Source organism: Nylanderia fulva, unplaced genomic scaffold (assembly GCF_048542155.1).
Source record: "Nylanderia fulva isolate GAGA-0341 unplaced genomic scaffold, ASM4854215v1 Scaffold32, whole genome shotgun sequence".
In the NCBI taxonomy this organism is placed as follows: Eukaryota; Metazoa; Arthropoda; class Insecta; order Hymenoptera; family Formicidae; genus Nylanderia; species Nylanderia fulva.
Genome location: NW_028190390.1, coordinates 13566 through 36428, shown reverse-complemented (window position 1 = coordinate 36428; position 22863 = coordinate 13566). Strand labels below are relative to the sequence as shown.

Here is a 22863-nt window from a genome sequence, read left to right as displayed (position 1 = left end):
TTTCTCTCGTGCAAATACATTTTTGATACATATATTTTTCGCTTTTCTTAGAAAGAGAAGTCAAACTTGGATACAGTGATACATTATATGTTTTAACAAATGCAACGAGATAATTAAAAATCAATCGCGTAATCATCTACGTTAATAGTGCTAGAAAATAGTATGTCAAAGCTATAATATGTGTATAGTATATCCTATATGTGTATAGTCTCCTATAATAAAAAACGCAGTTTCTCGCAAAGCTCGACGACTCGTCGTCCTCGGTAGTCTCGTTTCCTCTCCTGCACTGGCAGATGTATCTTGTGTATTTCTCTATTAAAAAGAAGCCGGATACAGTGATATAATACTAACTTTATCTAGTGAAATAATTAAAATTCAATACGTACAATCATTAATATTAATAATAATTGTGCTAAAATCTAATCGACCTTTCGAGATTTTGCTGAGAAATAGAATAAGATCATTTAATTTTATTGTATTTTGCACTTGACACATTTTATTGCAATTAATACAAAAGCAAAAGTATTGTATGCAGAAATATAATCTGACGTTTTTTAATTATTAAAGATTTAAAACTTATATGAAAAATTATAAATAAACACTAAATTTGATTATTTATATAATTATTCTAAAATATATTATTGTTATGTCTAATAATGAGTGGCAAAATGTTTGCATTTGTGTGTTCCGTGCTTCTCCTCGTCATTTCGTTATCGAAATCGCAGCAAAATTCCATCAACGAGGATGATAATTTGACGATACGATACGAGATAAATACGGATTCTACAACAAATTTTGACGACGAAATAATAACTCTGCGACATGATTTGTATAAACATTTGATGAACAATACACAAAATGACGAAATGCAGCATGAATTTCATATGAATAATAAACGCGAGGATAATGATTTCATTCAACATAAACGTTACAAGCATTCAATGCAGAATAAAGATGATGAGCAAAAATCGATGAAATCTAACACGAATTGGACATATGTCAATCATACAAGAAATTTCACGGCTGAGCAAGTTCATGAAAATGTAATTGAAAAGAATGATTCCATGTCACTTGAAGTCTTCAAAAATTCCAGCAAAGATGCTAATGAAATTAACATCGTTCCAAACGAAATGTGTCATAATAATATTTGCATTCCGCTCTGCTGTCCTCTTGGCTATCGTCTGGTTGATGACAACTGCATTCCTGAAGAAATTGAATACATTTTTCCAAACGTATACACGAACGATTTGACTCAGAGCGAAAAGAGAGTAAACAAATTGTTTCAGCTGTCCGTTTATGATTTGTTTCAAAATAGTCAACTGCTTCCCTCCAGTTTTCACTACAATTATAAGATTTTTACCAACGGTTCTATATATTTACCTATTTATAAAGTATTTCTTGAATCAACATTATATTGTTTCGCCGTCGACGATAGGAATAAGTTCAGATTAACCACCTTTTTAAATATTGCTTACTTGTTCAACAGGAGTACTGAATATGACGTCGTCGACGACAGGAATGAGTTCAGATTAAACAACTTTGTAAATATTTCTTACTGCATCATGTGGAAGACTAGATATGACGCCACAATGTTTAAGATGCATATTATATATCAGATTTTCCGTATAGTATGTATATTACTTCTGGGGTCAGTATTTCTGGTGTATTCCATATTGCCAGAACTCCGAAATGTACACGGCTTTATGTTGCGCAATTACAGCGGTGCTCTGACTGTTGCATACATCATTAGCTTTGTGAATATGATGATCAGAATAGGTGATAAACCGTATTCTGTTTGCGTTACAATAGGTAGAATATATATCTAAATAACTATTTTCCTGCTCCTTATATATTTCAATTAAAAGTGCAAATTACATATTACATTTATATTTATATTAATAATATTATATATTATTATTTATTATTACAATCTTTAATTTTATTCATTTTTACAGCCTTTTTAGAATACTTTTGCGAAATAGCGAGTTTTTTTTGGTTAAGTATAATGAGCTTTGATATGTGGTGCACATTCAGGTAAGTTGGAAAATATTCCATATTATACTACTTATTTTAAACTTGCCTTTCATTTACCTGTATAAAATTGCTTTATTTTTGATTTTACATATATCAGTTTAAAGATAAAGATAGATAATAATATGCAAAATTCTGTATTAATCAAATTTTTTTATATATTGTGTTAGTAGTATTGTGTTGGTATATTGCTCTATAGAGTGATAGAGTGACTCGATCAAAGACACATTATTTTAACGCTTTTACATTCTGATTTCTTTGATTTATTGTTTGTTAAATATGTTGTGTAAATTGCAGAGGATTCTGTTCGTTACAAAGAAACATCAGACAACGAGAAAAAAAAAAGTTGTTTTATTATATCCGCTGACAATATTACATATGTTTTGAACGAATTCAACAATTATAACGATAGACTACAATTTACATTGGAAAAAGAGGATAATCGTTGTATAAGCTTTTTAGACATAATGATCAAAGTAATAGATAATAAAATTTATTTAGATTGGTATCACAAAAAGACATTCTCAGGTAGATTACTTTCATTTTTTTCAAATCATCCGACTTGTCATAAAATAGGAACAATTTATAACTTGGTAGATAGAGCTTTATTACTATCACATCCGCAATTTCACAAAAAAAATATAGAGAAAGCTATTAACATTTTGCTATCCAACGGTTATCCTCTTGATCTAATTTTCACAGAAATAAAACGCAGATTAAAAAATCTCTCAACTAAGAAATTTAACAAGCCTAATAATAACAATATAACAGATACCAATAATACTAATACTAACATTAAATATTTTGTCATACCATATATAGAATCAATATCTGAGAAAGTTGCTTCAGCAATAAGAAGACCTGACGTAGTGGTAGGATATCGTTGCATTAAAAAATTGAATGACTTCATAAGAGTTCAAAAGGACAAAAATAATTGCCCCACGAATTCTAATGTTATTTATAAGTTGAATTGCAACGATTGTGACGCCACATATGTCGGACAGACAAAAAGACAGTTAGGAACGAGACTTAAAGAACATAAAAATAATATTAAATTAGACTCTGCTAGACATTCGGTTGTCACAGAACACATTCTAAACGAACAACATACATTTGACTGGGACAATATTAAAATTATGGATCACGAAAAGAACTACCATAAAAGACTAATATCTGAAATGATCCACATTAAAGAACAGAAAAATGGAATTAATTTAAATACAGACACCGAATTGTTAGACAGTAGTTATTTTGACATACTTAAAAAATTTGCTGAATCATAATTTAGAAAAAACATTGGTAATAAATAAATACATCACGCTCTCTATTTTGACATTTGGTATTCAGACTTCGCAACACACACTTGAAATATCGGGGAAAAGGACTTGTTAAAACGATAATGTAAGTTGAAAGATTTTTTAATTCTCTCTGACATTGATTTAATTCGCGTATTATATCCGTAGCATGCTCAAATGTCGCATAACTTGGCATCTCAGACCAATCGCCTTGCATATCTATTGGTCAACAGCGAAGATTCGTTTCAATTTTATATTTTAATATTTAACTAACTTTGTATTTTTAACATTTAACTTTGTATTTTAATATTTAACTTTTATGTATTGATAAAGACTGTAGTGCAGTCGAAACGTTTACAATTTATATCGATTCTGTAACGGAATGTTAATTTAATTATTTAACTATTAATAAAAATTTTTACACCTTATTTATTTGCTCGTTCAGTTGGCCTACTATATATGATTTGTTTAATTTTGTTAAATGATTATATTGTTTTTACTGGGAACATTTCGTACATATACTATACTGTCAAAAATATTGCTTTGACATCTGCTGCGAATATTATTAATAATATAGGCAATCAAAAGAAAGGAATGTCTAACGCATATTTTATAATATACCCAAATCAGTGTAATATGTGTATTGTGTTATAATATATCGGTATAATATCACCTAATCAATGTAAAATCAATATATAATAAATATTTTACTTATTAAAATGATTAGTATGTATCTACTTGCATATAAGCGCGCGCGTTAATTATATTCTAATGATAAAACTTAAATCTCAAATGGATAATTTTTTTATAAAAATTTTAAGAACAAAAGGATTAATTGTATTATATGTTAATGTTAAAATCAAGAGAATTGTTATATAGTAAAATTTTTGTGAATTTTAATGTATAATCACTCACAACATAAATTCGTCTAAATATACAATAGATTAAAACTTGGATTTGAAAAATCGGATATATAAACCAGGTAAACCGGTTTTGGAATAGTAAGTATTTTGTTTTTATTTTATATTTAGCATGACAGAATTTGGCGACTAACGATAAACCGATGTGTTAACATTGTGGCGATAAATGCCACAAGCGTATAAAATATATACGAAATAAAAATTAAAATTACAAGCGACGTGTGTTAAGGATATCGCGACCGGTGACACAAAACAATAAATAAACAAATAAGCGACTAACATGACGAAAGTAAATTTCGATTTCCGAACATAATAAAAAGCAAGAGTACTTCAAAATAATAGATAGTCTAATCACCTAAAAATAAAAATAAGGTCGTGGAATGATCGAGAGAAGCGAGACAATGCGCGGCCTCGAAGAGGCAGATAGAATTTGACTTGCGTTCGCGTAATACGGTTTTTCTCGGTGGAGAGTAGAAGTTTTGTACTAGATTTTTGTGACACGAATAAATGCAGTGAAATACAATATACTTTGCACCCTAAATTAATATTTCCGGATAAAATATCCTCTCCTGATCCGCGATAGTGACGAAACATTAACTATCGAACGAGCACGCGCTCAAACCATCAATGTATGAACTCAAGGAGAACAGAAAAGTCAAAATGATGTCAATTTAATGTCATATTGACTAAATTTATGTCATTTTTTGGTCAATATTTAATCAATATATGATGTTTTATTGACATAATTTTGATCTTCTGTTTTCCTTGGGGAATGGCCTTTATATACAACAGTAACAATAGTTAGTAACTTACTAAATGGTAATCGCAAAGTCGCAAGCAAATTATTACATTTAAAAATTTTTTTAAATACTTGACTGTGATTGGTCGATCTTAATTATGTATTATATTATTTTATGTACACTAAATATATATGAGAATTGTAGGTAAAAGATTAAATCATATGAAGATCCATATGTTACTGTAACTGTAACTTCGTTACAAGTAACTCGTTACTTTCCAACTCTGAATATATGTTATAATCTCTTAACCTTTCGATTATTTTCAATTTTATTCCATTTTATAAATAATTTTGTAGATAATACATGCTATTTTATCTTTCTAATTGAGAAAGACTGTAATCAAAATCACCTAATTGTAAAAAAATTAATAAACAAAATTAATTAACAATGTATTCGCTAATTACGAGAAGACTTCGATATATTCGAAAATTAATAACATGTTTTTTAAAGAGGGATAATTTGTTGACAATTAATGAAAATAATTTAAGAGATAAGTTATTTCGAAAAAGAATTATTCACGCATGCTCTATTTTTTGCGCCGGATTCTCATTAACTTTTCTTTTATACTTATTTTTGTATAAAATGAGAATTTTAATAAAAGAAAATAATGCAAGTTCAATTACATGTGAACTCTAAAATTATATTAATGTGTTAATCTTTGGTCGAGTTTTTTAATAGTTTTCAAACTATTACAAAAATAATTATTTAAACATATAGTATATAAAATATAAATTATTGTTAGTCTACAATTTGTTATAATTTTAAAAGCAGAAAAAGTTTGGATATATTATTATCCTTAAAATTTTTATATATTTGTATAGTTACCCATATAGCCACAGTAATTATTATGACATCATTTTGATGTCATAATAATTATATGTAATACAATTATGATTTTTATGCGATAGATGACCACTTCCGTAAATCCGAAAGAAGCAAAATTAAGTATCACTACGCACGTTTTGGATACTAGTAGAGGTCTACCTGCTGATAATTTGGCAGTAAGTCTTTACAAGTTCGAGAATGATAAATGGATTCTTCTAAAAGAAAGGTATATGTTCTATATGTGCATCTTCTATGCATTATATATATTTTTGCATTATATTTTATTCATCTTTTGTTAAAAATTATTATTTCCTCCACAGCATGACAAGATCAAACGGACGTAGCGCAGATCTGCTACAAGATGAAAGAGAGACTCCCACACCTGGCAGATTCAAGATCGAATTTCGGGTGAATGATTATTTCAGACGAAATGCGACCAATTCGATGTATCCGTTGATCGATGTGGTGTTTGACGTGGAAAATTCTCGCGAACATTATCATATTCCTTTGCTGTTGAGTCCTTTTGGGTTTACTACATATCGCGGCTCGTAATCGATGTTTACTTCAAGTCTCTCTTATATCGTCTCTTAGAATTAAGATAACGATAGCGCAAGATTTATAAAACCTTATGTTACATAAATATTATAACGTCAAAAAATAAACGAGAAGAGAGCATAATTGTATTAACAGATAAATTTTTTGTACTTTCATTCTTTTAATAATTAAATAATAGTCTGTAAAAAATATTACAGTATTAATGCAGATATGAAAATATGAAAATAATAAAATAGATTTACCGTCATTTAAATATGTCAATATTCATTATTGTATTATTGTATTCATTTATTTCAATTATTTTTTTAAGAATAACTCGGGATAAAATTTTTTATATATAACAATAAAATTATATAAAAATATATAAAATTATACATATAATCGAAAAAGTATATATAAAATATATTTATACATAATTAGATAAAAGTGCTTTATTTATATATAATTATATAATAAATTTATATATATATAATAAATAACTATTTCTTTTCATATATATGTATAATTATATATATGTTTCATATATAATTTGACATGGTTATATATGAACTCATATAATTTATATATAAAATATAATTATGTATAAAAATTTAATGGACATATTTCATATATATAATCTTACGATTATATGTATAATTATACAATTAATTATATATAATTCTATATAAACATTTTTTTCCCGAGAGATAACACAAATTACGTGTCGTGTCAACAAATAGCTGATTTGTTTTGTCATGTAAAATAGGTGAATGTCTGTAAATCTAGGTAGAAAGATATACGGTCGTTTCACACGTGAATTGCGTAACGCGATTGAGCGATTCACACATGACAAAATGAATCAGCTGTGTTACTACGCGTGTAGTAATCGTGACTTGTCTCGCCTTCCGCAAGTACAAGCTTGCGTAATTATTCATTTCTGTTTTGTTTAATTTTAGTATATCTTCATAAAAAAATGTTAAATCCTTACATTATCCTCTATTATTCTACGTTTCATTTTATATGTGCATATCTTTATGTATGCAAATCTCAATATTAACATTTATCTGTTCAATTGAAGTGTCTTTCTGTCATTAATTTCTTCTTGATAAATTGACGAGAAAAGATTCTTTAAAAACAGATTCTTAATTCTTTCCCGAGAAAAAGCCTCGCTAAATTATTGTAGCTTAACGTTTCATTAATGTAACTTTATTTCCACAGCATATCAGTAATTACTAAAAAATGATAAGTGTTTACATGATGTATTAAAAAATTAACGATGTATGGAAAAAAGCCTGGAATGTGGTGCTGTGCGCTTCTCTTCGTAATTTCGTTTGCGCAATCTCAAAATTTCAAGAATGAAGAAAATGACGAGATAAACGCAAATTTTACGACACATTATAGCGACCAAACAGAAAAGCTGCGACGTGACTCGTATAAAAATCCCTTCAAAAATACCCAACACGAAGATTGTCGCATCAACTCCACATGTAATGATGATGAGAATTTGACGAGGATCAAAGAGGAGAACGATCAGTTGCTTAAAAATTCCAGCAGCACTCTTGAGAGTTTTCCTGTAACAGCGCCTAATAGTAATCTTTTAGTAGAAATGAATAAAATAAACTACATAGATTTGGGCGCCGACATAGGATCTTTATTATTTTTACTGCTGATATTTCTCGTGTATTCCATACTGCCAGAACTCCGAAATGTACACGGCTTCATATTGCGGAATTACATCGGTGCCTTGTCTGTTGCATATGGAATTGACATTGTGAATATTATAATTAGAACAAATGCTCTGCAAGATTCCGTTACAACAGGTACAGTATATATGTAAATTACATAATTAGATGCAATCGATACAATGTATATATTTGTTATTAATATATTATTCTATTATTACAATATATTAATATATTAATATATTATATTATATATTAATATATTATATAATATAATAATATATTATTGTGTGTGTTAATATATATATTAATATATAATTATATTTTTGCGAATTTATTATTTATTATCTTACTATTTCTTGAATATATAATTTATTAAAATCTTAAAAACGCAAAAATTAATAATGAGTAAAATTTAAATTTGAATTTTGCAATTTGACATCTAATCAATCTATGTTTGCCTCAATAATGTATGTCTTAAAAAAATCGAAATTATTTAATTTAATATTAGTAAAATATTAGTAAATTTAATATTAGTAAAATTTATTATAAAGATTGCTGCAAAAATTGTGACGCGAAAAAAGTGAAACATAATGACAAGTGAATAGAACTTTAGACATGATAAATAATTAAAATATTATTTATTCCATTTTTCAGCCTTCTTAATCTACTTTTGTTTTTTGGCAAGCTTTTTCTGGTTAAATATGATGAGTTTCGATATATGGTGGACATTCAGGCAAGTCATTCTAGAATATTTTATATTTTATTTTATTTTTTATATTTTTATATATATAATGTAATTATCAACGTTTAAAAGAAAATGATTTATATAGAATAATTTCTTGCATATATAATACACATGTTATATGTTAACTGCATATACACATTAAATCAATAATATGAATGCATGGTAAAATTCGTATAGTCGTATACAATGTCTATTTTTATATAGAATAAGTTTTTGAGAACCGCGATCGAAAACAATGATTTTAATGTGCATTTGCATTATTTTGTTTTCTATCGTTTTTGGCAAAATATAACATAATTTTTCTCACAGAACATTCTATTCGTTACAAAAAAATGTGAAACAGCAACGGAGAAAGAAATTATTATATATGATCTACGCGTGGGGAATTCCCTTTATCCTGGCTATCGTTTGTAGTATTATGGATTTTATTACAACCGTGCCAGAAATTTTTCAACCAAAATTTCGCTACAAGCGGTTGCATATTAGATGGTGAGTATACATCACTGACGGATATAACTCTATCAATTTTAAAATATTTGAAGAATTTTAATAATTAGAGACTTGCGTAAACTCAAACATTAACAAGAAGAACTAAACCAATTAAATGGCTAACTAAAATATTAAAATAAAAGTTATTTAATCTAAAATTTCCTTGCTTGTTTAGTTGGCTTAGTTGTTATTAATTTTAGAAGATTTATTGAATAAAAAATTATATACACTATTTAAAACTTAAATTATGTTTCACACATTTACAAGATATAGAAAATTAAATAAGTATAAAAATATATTTTTTTTGCATCGCACACTTGTAGGAGAAAATATAATTGCGTTTATATTGTATTACTATGTGCTCAAAAGTATGTGCATTATTAGTAGCATTTGTTTATCTATTTCTACGGTATTAAAAATTGGACGTTACAAAAAGGATACGAGTCATCGTCTGATAGATTCGGAGAGCAAGTGCTATAACGATAATAAAAAATGGTATGTACTTAGATATTGTTGCATTGAGATATAATAATCTATTTTATTAATTTATGCTACTTTTATTAACATTTTTATTAACATTTATACAAACAGCATCGCATAATTGATCGATTCGCATTTTTTTTATACAAGAGAGTGTTAGGTCGGTATTAATAATTATAGTCCGATCTTATATTTAATCTTAAGTCCGAGCTTGATTAGTTAAATTTAAATTCAGATTATAAATACTGGCCATAGATTGTCATTTGCAGACGACATCTTTTCTATTCGCCGATTTAGTTTTTTTATTTTGTAATATTTTCAAGAATATACACTTTACTTGTCTCTTCGAAAATCTATGCAATTCTAAACAAAATGACAATTAATAACGAAAATCAAATTAATAAATGCATTTGTATTTCACAAAAATACAAATTTTAAACTTTTTTAAATATTTCATATAAGTTTTATACACAAAATAAATTTCATACATTATATATTCACAAGAACTATGAAAACTATATATTTGTTTGCAGGTTTAATCTATATCTGAAGCTATTTATCGTACTGTTTATCTTAATAGGCATAAAATGGCTTATGTTAACAGCGGAAGTATTATCTGAAAATGTATCAATTTTCAACTCGTATGTTTTTGATTTGCTGGACATTATGAAGAATCTGCACCTTTATCATATTTCTGTGGAAAAAAAAGATAAAGCGCATGTTATTCAAGCGATTCGGCTGCGGTTTGTTGCCAAAAGCTCGATCTGGATAAAATGCAACATCGTCGAACGTTATTATCACATCAAAAGAAATAGTCAATCAGAAGAAGATTTCTTTCGGACGAAGTCACAATGATAGGACCGACCTTTAATTTTTATTTGAAAATTAAAATCATATTTTTTTATGTTGATCTTTATGTTTAAGATTAATAATTATAATTCATATATATTTTCGGATTTCGTAGCAAAGTCATATTATTTTGTGTCGCTTCTTTTTCAAATTTAAATAAAGTTATGCTACATTCCTTGATATAAATATTTATAATATTGTTAATTGTAGACTGATAATTTTTTTATATTTAGAATATTAGTAGAAATTCAGAAAGCTGCTACAAAATTTGCATGAAATTATTATAAGATGTTATTATACAAATGTCAAATAAATATATGTTTATTTATTAATATTATGAATTAAAATAAAAATTTATAATATTATTATATTTTTTATAATTTAATTAAATATTTTATCATAAGGTTATTGTAACATTAATATTTAAATAATTGAAGTTTTAGATTTTTTATGATCACAATAATTCGGTTTAGATAACTATTTTCTCCATTATGATTTACATTTTCGTATTTAATTATTAGTTTCAATTATTGATTTTGAAGAAATCAATAAAATTTTTTGTGAAAGATTTTCTTTCCTCATCAAAAATTGGGAATAAAAAATTAAATAACATCAGCGCCACCGGATCTACTGCTGCTTTTAATTCTTAATCAAATAAATAAATAATTATGACATAACTCTCAAAGTTATGCACGTGGAATCTAAACCGGTTTTGGATTAGGTAATTTGTTTTTAATTTATATGTGCATTCATTATAACTAATATGATAATGTATAAGAGTTGGCGAATAATAAACTGATAAAAGATATAATCTATATAATTTTATCTTATAATAATCTTTTTGTAGTCTAAAGATAACAAATGAGATTAATAAATCTGTGAAATAAATACTTTTTCGTACAAATGCATTATTAATTAATTATTAAAGACACATTTTTACATACAAATATTTAAACGAATAAGATAATTACAATTTAATATACATTTAGAAAATAATTAATAACTACAAGATTTTTATTATTTGACTTTTGCTGCAACAATTTATTTTTTATTTGCGGTATTCTTAGAAATATAAAGACTCTTCATTTAAGCATTAAATATCTAAAAAACAGTCAAGAGTATTTTTTTTGCTGCTGGATTGGTGGAGCAATCGTCAGTAGAAGTTTCAATAATTTTTCTTATTTTCTTTGTATATAGTATGTAAAAGCTATATGTGTATAGTCCTATATAGTCTAGTAGACGGACAGTTTTTCACAAAGCTATCGACGACTCGTCGTCCTCGGTGGTCTCTGCTTCTCTTCCGCGCAGGCACATGATTCTTCTCATTTCTTCATCAGAAAAAAGCGGGATACTGTGATAAAATACTGACTTTATCTAGTGAGATAATTAAAATTCAAGACATGCAATCATCAATAATAGTAATATAGTGCTAAAATCAAATCGACATTTCGAGATTTTGCTGAAAAACAAAATGGGATAATTTAATTTTATTATATTTTGTACCTGACACATTTTATTGCAATTAGTACAAAAGCAAAAGTATATGCAGAAATATAATCTGACGTTTTTTAATTATTAAAGATTTAAAACTTATATGAAAAATTATAAACACACTAAATTTGATTATCTATATAATTATTCTAAAATATATTATTGTTATGTCAAATAATGAGTGGCAAAGTGTTTGCATTTGTGTGTTCCGTGCTTCTCCTCGTCATTTCGTTATCGAAATCGCAGCAAAATTCCACCAACAGAGATGATAATTTGACGATACAATACGAGATAAATACGGATTCTACAACAAATTATAATGACGAAACAATAACACTGCGACATGATTTGCATAAAAATTTGATAAATAATACACAAAATGACATATTGCAGTATGAATTTCATATGAATAATAAACGCGAGGGTAATGATTTGATTCAACATAAACGTTACAAGCATTCAGTGCAGAATAAAAATGATGAGCAAAAATCTAACACAAATTCGACATTGTCAATCATAAAAGGAATTTCACGACTCAGGAAGTTTATAAAAATGTAATTGAAAAGAAATGATTCTATGTCACTTGAAGTCTTCAAAAATTCCAGCAAAGATGCTAATGAAACTATCATCGTCCCAAACGAAATGTGTCATAATGATACTTGCATTCGGCTCTGCTGTTCTCTTGGCGAGCGTCTGATTCATGGCAATTGCATTCCTGAAGGAATTGAATACATTTTTCCAAACGTATACACGAACGATTCGACGCAGAGCGAAAAAAGAGTGAACGTATTGTTTGAGCTAGCCATTTATGATTCGTGCCAGGAAAGTCACGTTCTGCATCCCAAAGATATCCACGATTATAAGATTTTCACCAACGGTTCTATATATTTACCTTATTATGAAATATTTGTTGAATCGACATCATATTGTCTCGCCGTCGTCGACGGGAATGAGTTTGAAGTAACCATCTGTTCCAAAACTTATGACGAGATCAAGGAGATAACTGATAATGAGTATAACATACAAATTATATATCTGAGTTGCCATACAGTATCTATATTACTTTTGGGGTCAGTATTTCTGGTGTATTCCATATTGCCAAAACTCCGAAATGTACACGGCTTTATGTTGCGCAATTACAGCGGTGCCCTGACTGTTGCATACGGAATTGACTTTGTAAATATAATGATCAAATCGGATGATATACAGTATGTTGTCTGCGTTATAATAGGTAGAATATATATCTAAATCACTTATTTTTTGCTTCTTATATATTTTAACTAAAAGTGCAAATTACATATTACATTTATATTTATATAAATTTATATTAATAATATATTATTATTTATTAATACAGTCTGTATTTTTATTTATTTTTGCAGCTTTCTTAAACTACCTTTGTTGTATGGCGAGTTTCTTTTGGTTAAGTATAATGAGCTTTGATATGTGGTGCACATTCAGGTAAGTTGGAAAATATTCTATATTATTATTACTTATTTTTAACACTTGCCTTTTATTTATCTTTATAAAATTTTTGTTTTTTGATTTTACATATATCAGTTTAAAGATAAAAATAGAAAATATGCAAAATTCTGTATTAATCGAATTCTTTTATGCATTGTGTTGGTACGTGCAAAAACAATTATATATTTGAAAATAATATTTAATAATAGAACAATTATATTTAGAACGTTATAAGTTAGAGTATAAAGATAATAGGTTCAAATTATAATTTGAAATAAATAGTTTTCTTGGATATTTTCATTAATTGATTACAGACTTTTAAATGATTAATTTTTTAAAAGTAAAAATAGCGTATTAGATATAATAAGCATATTATATATTTAATTTAAATATATATAAAACATTATAACAAAATCTAATAATTCGATATAATGCAATAATATTTTGATACTTAACTTTTTTTTCTTTTAATTTATATTAATTTATGAAATAAAACAATACACGATATGTTTTCACAAAATAAAAGTAGATTTTTTAATTAAAAATTTGTCTTTTAAAAGTATATAAAAATTTTAATACAATTGTCGTGTCTGCATAATAGCTATGTAAATAAACACTTTTAAAATAATTAAGGCATAAAAAAAGATAATAAAAGACAATTGTCCAAGAATAGGCAAACTTTAAATAGATATAACTTTGTTTCGAATAATGAGAATTTAAACTTTAAAAAAGAGTTTTAAAACGTGAAATCTTTAATTTCAGTGGTTTACATCTTTTTTTATTTGCTTAAATTCTGATCTTTTTTATATACAAAAAACGAAAAATATAACGAAATGGAAAATTTCTTCTCACTTTGTAGACGTGTCGCATGCACAAAAAAATTTGAAAAATTTCTTGACATTTCCATATAACACTCTGAAGTTTTACGTGCAAAATTGTTTTTTAAAACGTAAATTTTGATCTTTCTTTATGAAAAGTTATCGCAAATTAAAGAGAAAATGTCATTTTCACTATAATCGTTCATAGCACCGTTAAAAATCATCCTACAGCAATTTTAAGAATGGATTCTTCAAGCTGAAACTTTGCTCTATAGTATAATGTAGTGACTTGATCAAAGACACATTATTTTAACGTTTTTACATTCTGATTTCCTTTATGTGTTGTTTGTTAAATATGTTGTGTAAATTGCAGAAAATTATGTTTGTTACAAAAAAACGTCAGACAACGAGAAAAAAAAAGTTGATACTAAAAAAGTTGATTATACGATCTTTGCGTGGGGATGTCCCTTTATGCTTGCTATTTTCTGTGTCATCATGGATATTCTTTCTAATTACCACCATGTACCACCAATTTTGCGACCGGAATTTTATTTAGGAAAATGCTGGTTTCTTGGTAAATGAAGATAATGCTATAGCATTCTAGTATTGTTAGAAAGAGTATAAAAGCTCATGATGTTTTATACTTGCAGGGATTGGTCCGTATTTGTTGTATTATCATGGGCTCAAAAGTATGTGCATGTTCTTTTGCATTTGTTTTTCTATATCTACGGCATTAAAAATTGCGCGTTACAAAAAGGATACGAGTCTTGGTCTAAAAATTTTGGAGAGCAAGTGCTATAACGATAATAAAAAATGGTATGTACTGAGATATCGATTGCATTGAGACATGATAATCTATTTTATTAATGAGATGTATGTTACTTCTATTAACATTTATGCAAACAGCGTCGCATGATTGATTGATTCGCATTTTTTTATAAAAGAAACAAATAGTAGTCCGAGCTTATATTCAATCTTAAGTTCGAGCTTGATTGAGCAAATGGATTTTTAAATCAAGATCAGAGATTTAAAACGATATTAAATATAAATTCTAATTATAAATACCATAGATTATTCTTTGTAGACAACGTCTTTTTTATTCGCTGATTTACTTTTTTAATTTTGTATAATAATATTTTCAAAAATATATCACTTTACGTGTTTCTTCAAGAATCTATTAAATTCTAAACAAAATGACAATTAATAACTAAAATCAAATTAATAAATGCACCTGTAATTCACAAAAATAAAAATTTTAAACTTTTTTAAAAATGTTTTACTTAGCTTATATATTAAATCAATTTCATGCATTATTTATTCACAAAAACTATGAATATTATATATTTGTTTGCAGGTTTAATCTATATTTGAAGATATTTATTGTGCTGTTTATCGTAATAGGCATAAGATGTCTTACGATAACAGCGGATGAATTATCTGAAAATGTATCAATTTACAACTCGCATGTTATTGAGTTGCTGGACATTATACAGAATCTATGCACCTTTATCATATTTGTGTGGAGAAAAAAGATCAAGCGCATGTTATTCAAACGATTCGGCTGCGGTTTGTTGCCAAAAGCTCGATCCGAATCGTATGTAACATCGTCGAGCATTATTTCCACGACAAAGAAAATAGTCCTGCAGGAGAAGATGAGTTCCTCTGGACGAGCAAGGAGTCACACTGATAAGCACCGAACTTTAATTTTCATTCCAAAATTAAAATCATGTTTTTTTGTTGATTTTTATGTTTAAGATTAATAATTATAATTCACACATATTTTTAGATTTCGTAGCAAAAGCATTTGTCTATTATTTTGTCTTGTTTCTTTTTCAAATTCAAATGAGATTATGTTATATTTTTTGACATAAATATTTTTAAAATTGTTAATTGTAGGCTGATATATATTATTTTCAATTTTTAATATTTGTAAAACTTTAGAAAGCTGCTACGAAATTTGCATGAAATTACTATAAGTTGTTATTAAACGTACAGGGTGTCCCAGAATTGATAGTAGAAAAAAAAGGTATATTCTACAAGTCAAAATAAAGTAAAATTGTCCTATAAACATATGTCCGGAAACGCACTCCCTCTGAGCTATACACCTTCCCAAAGTTTCTCCAAAAAACTCGAATTTTTCGTATATTGTTTAAACTTAGACTTAGAATTTTATGAAAATTGGTACATACACATTTCTTTAAGCGTTTTATTCATTTTTACTGTTAAAAATTTTCTAACAAAATTTCGAAGGATGTTTAAGGGAGGGGGCTACTTTTCATTTGACAAAACTTATGTGTTGACTCTTTGATTTTTTTCATACAACAAACCATTTTTGAGATAATCGACTTAACAATAAAGACACCTGTGTCTGTACCCTACGCCTCAACTTACGGGCAAGTTTTGCGCGCAAAGCACTATCCGCTCAATCCACAAATGGAAGATTACAAAAAATAAAAACAAACATAAAACAAAAATAGCACTACAGTAGTTTTCTTTGTATATAGTATATCAAAGTTCTATATAGTGTATAGTCTCATATAGTATAGTAGAAGGACAATTTTTCGCAAAGCTATCGACGTCTCGTCGTCCTCGTCTCATCTCCTAGTTTCATCTTCTAGTCTCATCTCCCGTGCAAGCACATGTATCTTGTGCACCCTTCTATCAGAAAAATGTGAAAGCTGGATACAGTGATATATTAATAATACTGACTTTATCTATTAAGATAATTAAAATTCTCAATACTTATAATCATCAATAATAATAATAATAGTGCTAAAATCAGATCGAATTGTCGAGATTTTGTTGAGAAACAAAATGAGATAATTTAATTTTATTATATTTTGTACTTGACACATTTTATTGCAATTAATACAAAAGCAAAGGTATATGTAGAAATATAATATGACATTTTTTAATTCTTGCAAATTTAAAACTTTCATGAGAAATTATAAACACTAATTTGATTATATTTAATTATTCTAAAGTATACTCTTACATGAAGTAATGAGTGGAAAAATGTTTTCATTTGTGTGTTCCGTTCTTCTCCTCGTCATTTCGTCATCGAAATTGCAGTATATTTCCACCAATAAAGATGATAATTTGACGATACGATACGAAATAAATGCGAATATAAATAATAAACGCGAGGATAATTATTTGATTTAACATAAACGTTACAAGCATTCTATGCAGAATAAAGATGATGAGCAAAAATCGATGAAATCTAACATGAATTCGACAAATGTCATAAAAAGAATTTTATGCCTCAGGAAGTTTATGAAAATGTAATTGAAAATAATGATTTCATGTTACTTGAAGTCTTTAAAAATTAAAACAAAGATGCTAATGAAACTAAAAGGTATAATTTAACCGAATTGTAAAGTTCACTGATGTTTTGAGAAACTGGCTTTACGAGTTTATTCTATTTCGCTGCTGGATTGGTCAATTTATGTTAGTAGAAAATTCCCCAAATGTTTTTCTGCTATTTTTGTATACTTAAATTTGTTTAATATTTATATAAAATAAGTTTATATAAAATTTGTATAATTATATATAATATATGCAATTTTATAAAGTAGTAGATGGACTGTGTGTATGTGAGTTCCCCTATAAAACTTTTCGACTCGTCTTTTTCGGTAGTTTAATTTTTTCTCTCGTGCAAATACATTTTTTATACATATATTCTTCGCTTTTTTAGAAAAAGAAGTCAAACTTGGATACAATGATACATTATATGTTTTAACGAATGCAATGAGATAATTAAAAATCAATCGCGTAATCATCTACGTTAATAGTGCTAGAAAATAGTATGTCAAAGCTATAATATGTGTATAGTATATCCTATATGTGTATAGTCTCCTATAATAAAAAACGCAGTTTCTCGCAAAGCTCGACGACTCGTCGTCCTCGGTAGTCTCGTTTCCTCTCCTGCACTGGCAGATGTATCTTGTGTATTTCTCTATTAAAAAGAAGCCGGATACAGTGATATAATACTAACTTTATCTAGTGAAATAATTAAAATTCAATACGTACAATCATTAATATTAATAATAATTGTGCTAAAATCTAATCGACCTTTCGAGATTTTGCTGAGAAATAGAATAAGATCATTTAATTTTATTGTATTTTGCACTTGACACATTTTATTGCAATTAATACAAAAGCAAAAGTATTGTATGCAGAAATATAATCTGACGTTTTTTAATTAAAGATTTAAAACTTATATGAAAAATTATAAACACTAAATTTGATTATTTATATAATTATTCTAAAATATATTATTGTTATGTCTAATAATGAGTGGCAAAATGTTTGCATTTGTGTGTTCCGTGCTTCTCCTCGTCATTTCGTTATCGAAATCGCAGCAAAATTCTACCAACAAAGATGATAATTTGACGATACAATACGAGATAAATAAGGATTCTACAACATATTATAACGACGAAATAATAACCCTGCGACATGATTTGCACAAAAATTTGATAAACAATACACAAAATGACGAAATGCAGCATGAATTTCATATGAATAATAAACGCGAGGATAATGATTTCATTCAACATAAACGTTACAAGCATTCAATGCAGAATAAAGATGATGAACAAAAATCGATGAAATCTAACACAAATTCGACATACATGTATATCAATCATAAGATCATGAATACTATTACAAACGAAGATATTATGGAAATGAGTGTCGATATAGCATCTATATTACTTTTGGGGTCAGTATTTCTGGTGTATTTCATATTGCCAGAACTCCGAAATAAACAAGGTTTCATGTTGCGCAATTATAGCGGTGCCCCCTGACTGGGGGGTACGGAAAAATTTAATTTTTTTAAAAAAAAGATAAATCGGGGGTTAAAAAGTATGCCCCCTGCGGGATAAAGTAAAAAATTTAAGGGGAAAAAAAAACTAGCAATGCAAATTAATAAATAATCAAAAAACAACATACCAAAACTCAAGCCGTTATGACAAAAAAAAAAGATAAATTTTTAAAAATTGGCATGGTAACGAGCAATAAAAATATTTTTTTTATTGAGAAGAAAAAATTTTTAAAAATTTACATAAAAAATTTTCCCCAAAAAAAAGTCGAAACGTTTGTATTAAATTTTTAGCCCAAATTTTAAAATTTTCTTCTCAATAAAAAAATATCGTATTGCTCTTTCACAGGGGCCTTAATTTTAAAAATTTATCATTAAAACTAAAAATTAAAATTTTAAATTTGGGGCAGATTTTTAAATTTTTTTTTCAATTAAATTTTTAAAAAATTTTGTTTAATAATTTTTAAAAATTATTTTTTTAAAATTTTTAAAAATGACAAAACAGTAAAAGCCCCCTTTTAAATTTTTTTTTAAATACATTTTAAATTTTTAAAAAAATATAAGTTTTGTTTTCAAATAAATATTTTTTTTTGGGGGTTTTTTAATTTGAGAATACATTTTTAAAATTAAAAAATTTTAAAATTGAATTAGAAAATTTTTACTTTTAAAATTTTATAAAATTTTTTAAAAAAATTTTAAAAAATTTTTTTAATGGGAAACATAAAAAAGTGATAAAGGGGAAAAATTTAAATTTTTAACGAAAAAAGAAAATAATAATTAATTTTTTAATAAAAAAATTTTTAATTAAAAAATTTTTTTAATGGGTTTTTTTAAAAATTTTTTTAAAATATTTTATTATTTTATAATATAGAAAATAAAGGAGGGAAAAGAAAAAAAAGGAACGCGGGGGAAAATTGGTGAAAATATAAAGTTTTTTATTTTTAAAAAAAAATTTTGGTTCCCCGTAAAATTAAAATTTTTTTATTTCCCCCCCCCTCAAATTTTTTTCCCCCCCTTACGAAAAATTTTTTAAAAAACCCTTTTTATTTTTCTCATTTTTTTTTTTTAATTTAAAAAGAGCAAATTAAATATTCATTTATATGAATTAATAAAATTTTTATATTTTTTTTTAATTAATTATCAACAGTTTTTTAATTTTTTTCATTTTTACAGTTTTTTTTCAAAATTTTGGGGAAATAGCGATTTTTTTTGGGGGTTAATATAATGAGTTTTAATGTGGTGAAAATCAGGTAAGTTGGAAAATATTCGATATTTTTCTCCCCTTTTTTTTAACCTTTTTTTATTTTTAAAAAAATTCTTTTTTTTTTTACATATATCGCTTAAAGTAAAAAAGAGATATAAAAATATGCAAAATATGTAAATAAAAAATTTTTATAATTTGTTGGTACGGAAAAAAAAATTTTAATTTTTTGGGGGCACATTAAAAGATTAAGAAAAAGGATTTTTTAAAAATTTAAAAAATTGAAAAAAAAAATTTTTTTTTAAAATTTTTTTAATTTTATTACAGATTTTTAAAGGTTTGTTTTAAAAAATAAAAATGACGATTAGAGAAATAAGCATTTATAATTTTTTTTTAAATTCCCCATTTTTAAGAAATTTTAAATTTTTTTTTTACTTTTTTTTTTAAAAATTTTTAAAATAAAGCGATCCCGATCCCCCTTTTCCCCAAAAAAAAAATAGATTTTATCAAAAATTGGGCTTAAAAATTTAAATTAAAAAAAATTTAAAAATTTTGGTTTCGGATAATAGTTATTTTTAAATTCCCCCTTTTTAAAATTAATTTTAAAACATGAAAAGAAAAAAAAATTGCCAAAACTAGGAAAAAATTTTAAAAAGTGTAACTTTTTTTTAATAATAAAAATTTTAAATTTTTTAAAAAAGTTTAAAAGTTTTTAAATTTAAATTTTTAAGGGGGTTTCAGCTTTTAAAATTTTCTTCAATTTTGTATTTTTTTATAAAAAAAAAAGAAAAAAAATGAAAAAAAGGATAATTTTTTTTTAAAAGAAAAACGTTTTTCCCTTGAAACCCAAAAAATTTTTTTAAATTTTCTGACATTTAAAATTTAAAAAAACCAAAGTTTTTTTGAAAAAACTTTTTTTTTAAAATAAACGTGATCTTTTTTTTAAGTTTTTAAAAAATTTTTAAAAAAAAAGTCTTTTTTAAACCTTTTAAAGTTCAAACCCCCTTTTAAAAACTCCCCCCGAAATTTTTTAAAAGGGGTTTTTTAACCCCAACTTTTTTCTATGTTATATTAGTGATTTGTTTTTAAGACACATTATTTTAAACGTTTTTCCCTTCTGTTTCCCCTTTTTTCTTTGGGTTAAAAATGATTGGAAAATTGCAGAGGTTTTTGTTTTTTTCAAAGAAAAACGTCAGAAACGGGGAAAAAAAAAAGTTGATAATTATACGATTTGCGTGGGGATGTCCCTTTATGTTTTCCCATTTTAAATTTTGTAGGGGGGGTTTTTTTCTGCGTATGAAAAGGGACCACCGTTTTTTCGACCAGAATTTCTTTGGGAAGCTGGTTTCATGGAAAATAAAAATAACTGATCAATGATATAGCGTTTTAATGTATTGTGAGAACTCACACCACAGACAGAATATTTAATGTTTTAAAAAAAATTTTTTTAAAAAATTTTTAAAAATATTCCCCTAAAAAAATTTTAAAAATGGTTTTAGGATATTTGAAAAATTTTAAAAAAATTTTGGGGGAAAAATTTTTTAATATTTAAAAAAAAATTTAAAAAAATTTTTTAAAAAGATCTTCTTTATCGCCCCAGATAAAAATTTTTTTAAAAATTTAAAAATTTTTTGGGGAAAATTAGTTAAAAATATTCAAAAAAAATTTTTAACAAAAAAAAAGGGGACATAAAAAAATTTTTTAAAAAATTTTCAAAAAAATTTTAAAATTTTTTTTTTTTTAAGAAAAAATTTTTGGGTTTTAAAAAATGTTTTTTCTGTTTGGGAAAAAAGTAAAAAAAAATTATGACATTTTATTTTTACAGAGAAAGATGCGTTTTTCGTTTTTTTTAAAGGGCCAAAAAATGTCTGCATTTTAGTAGCTTTTTCTTTCCATCCTCCCGGACTAAAAATTTAAAAAATTTTACAAAAAAGGTACAGGTTTGTTAAAAAATTTGGGACAGAAAAAGGGGTTTTTTGATAATGATAATAAAAAATGGTTGTATTATTTTCATCGAGTTTGATAGCCCCTTTAGGGGTTTTTTTAAAAAAACCAAAAACAAATGTTATTTTTGCCAATTTTTTTGGGCCCAAAAAAATTTAAAATTAAAATGGATTGATCTGCAATTCTGTTTTAAAAGGAAGGGATTTATAATTTTTGAAGCAAACATTTTTTTTGGTTTTTTGTTTTTTTCGTTTTTTATTTTTTTTTTTTTAACCCCACATAATCTAAAAAAAAGGGAAAAAAAATATGGGTTTTTAAATTTTAATTTTTTTTTGGGGTTTTGAGGAGGTTTTTAAAATTTTCGAAATGTGGAAAAAAGAGAAAATTTTAAATTAAAAAATACTTTTTTAACCCCTAAAAAAAATTTTTTTTAAAAAAAATTTTTTCAAAAAAAAATTTTTTTTCTT

General features: G+C 26.1%; 3 protein-coding genes across 3 annotated transcripts; all 3 read left to right on the top strand.

The window, feature by feature from the left end:
- Positions 1-600: 600 nt before the first annotated feature.
- Positions 601-10766, top strand: LOC114938588 (uncharacterized). Its single transcript, XM_085484811.1, is given in 11 exon segments — positions 601-1809; positions 1956-2034; positions 2329-2376; positions 4830-4875; positions 5955-6097; positions 6192-6398; positions 7807-8230; positions 9179-9300; positions 9302-9324; positions 9648-9819; positions 10338-10766. Coding segments are annotated over 11 exon segments (2739 nt in total). The 5' UTR covers positions 601-656; the 3' UTR covers positions 10660-10766.
- A 1555-nt stretch (positions 10767-12321) lies between these two features.
- Positions 12322-13587, top strand: LOC114945678 (uncharacterized). Its single transcript, XM_085484810.1, has 3 exons — positions 12322-12536; positions 12711-13352; positions 13527-13587. Exons 1-3 carry the CDS (start codon positions 12322-12324, stop codon positions 13585-13587), a joined length of 918 nt encoding a protein of 305 aa, XP_085340936.1.
- Positions 13588-14871: 1284 nt separating this feature from the next.
- LOC146722387 (uncharacterized) lies at positions 14872-16180 on the top strand. The gene is made up of 3 exons (XM_085484809.1): positions 14872-15000; positions 15077-15242; positions 15781-16180. Exons 1-3 carry the CDS (start codon positions 14898-14900, stop codon positions 16178-16180), a joined length of 669 nt encoding a protein of 222 aa, XP_085340935.1. The 5' UTR covers positions 14872-14897.
- Positions 16181-22863: the final 6683 nt, after the last annotated feature.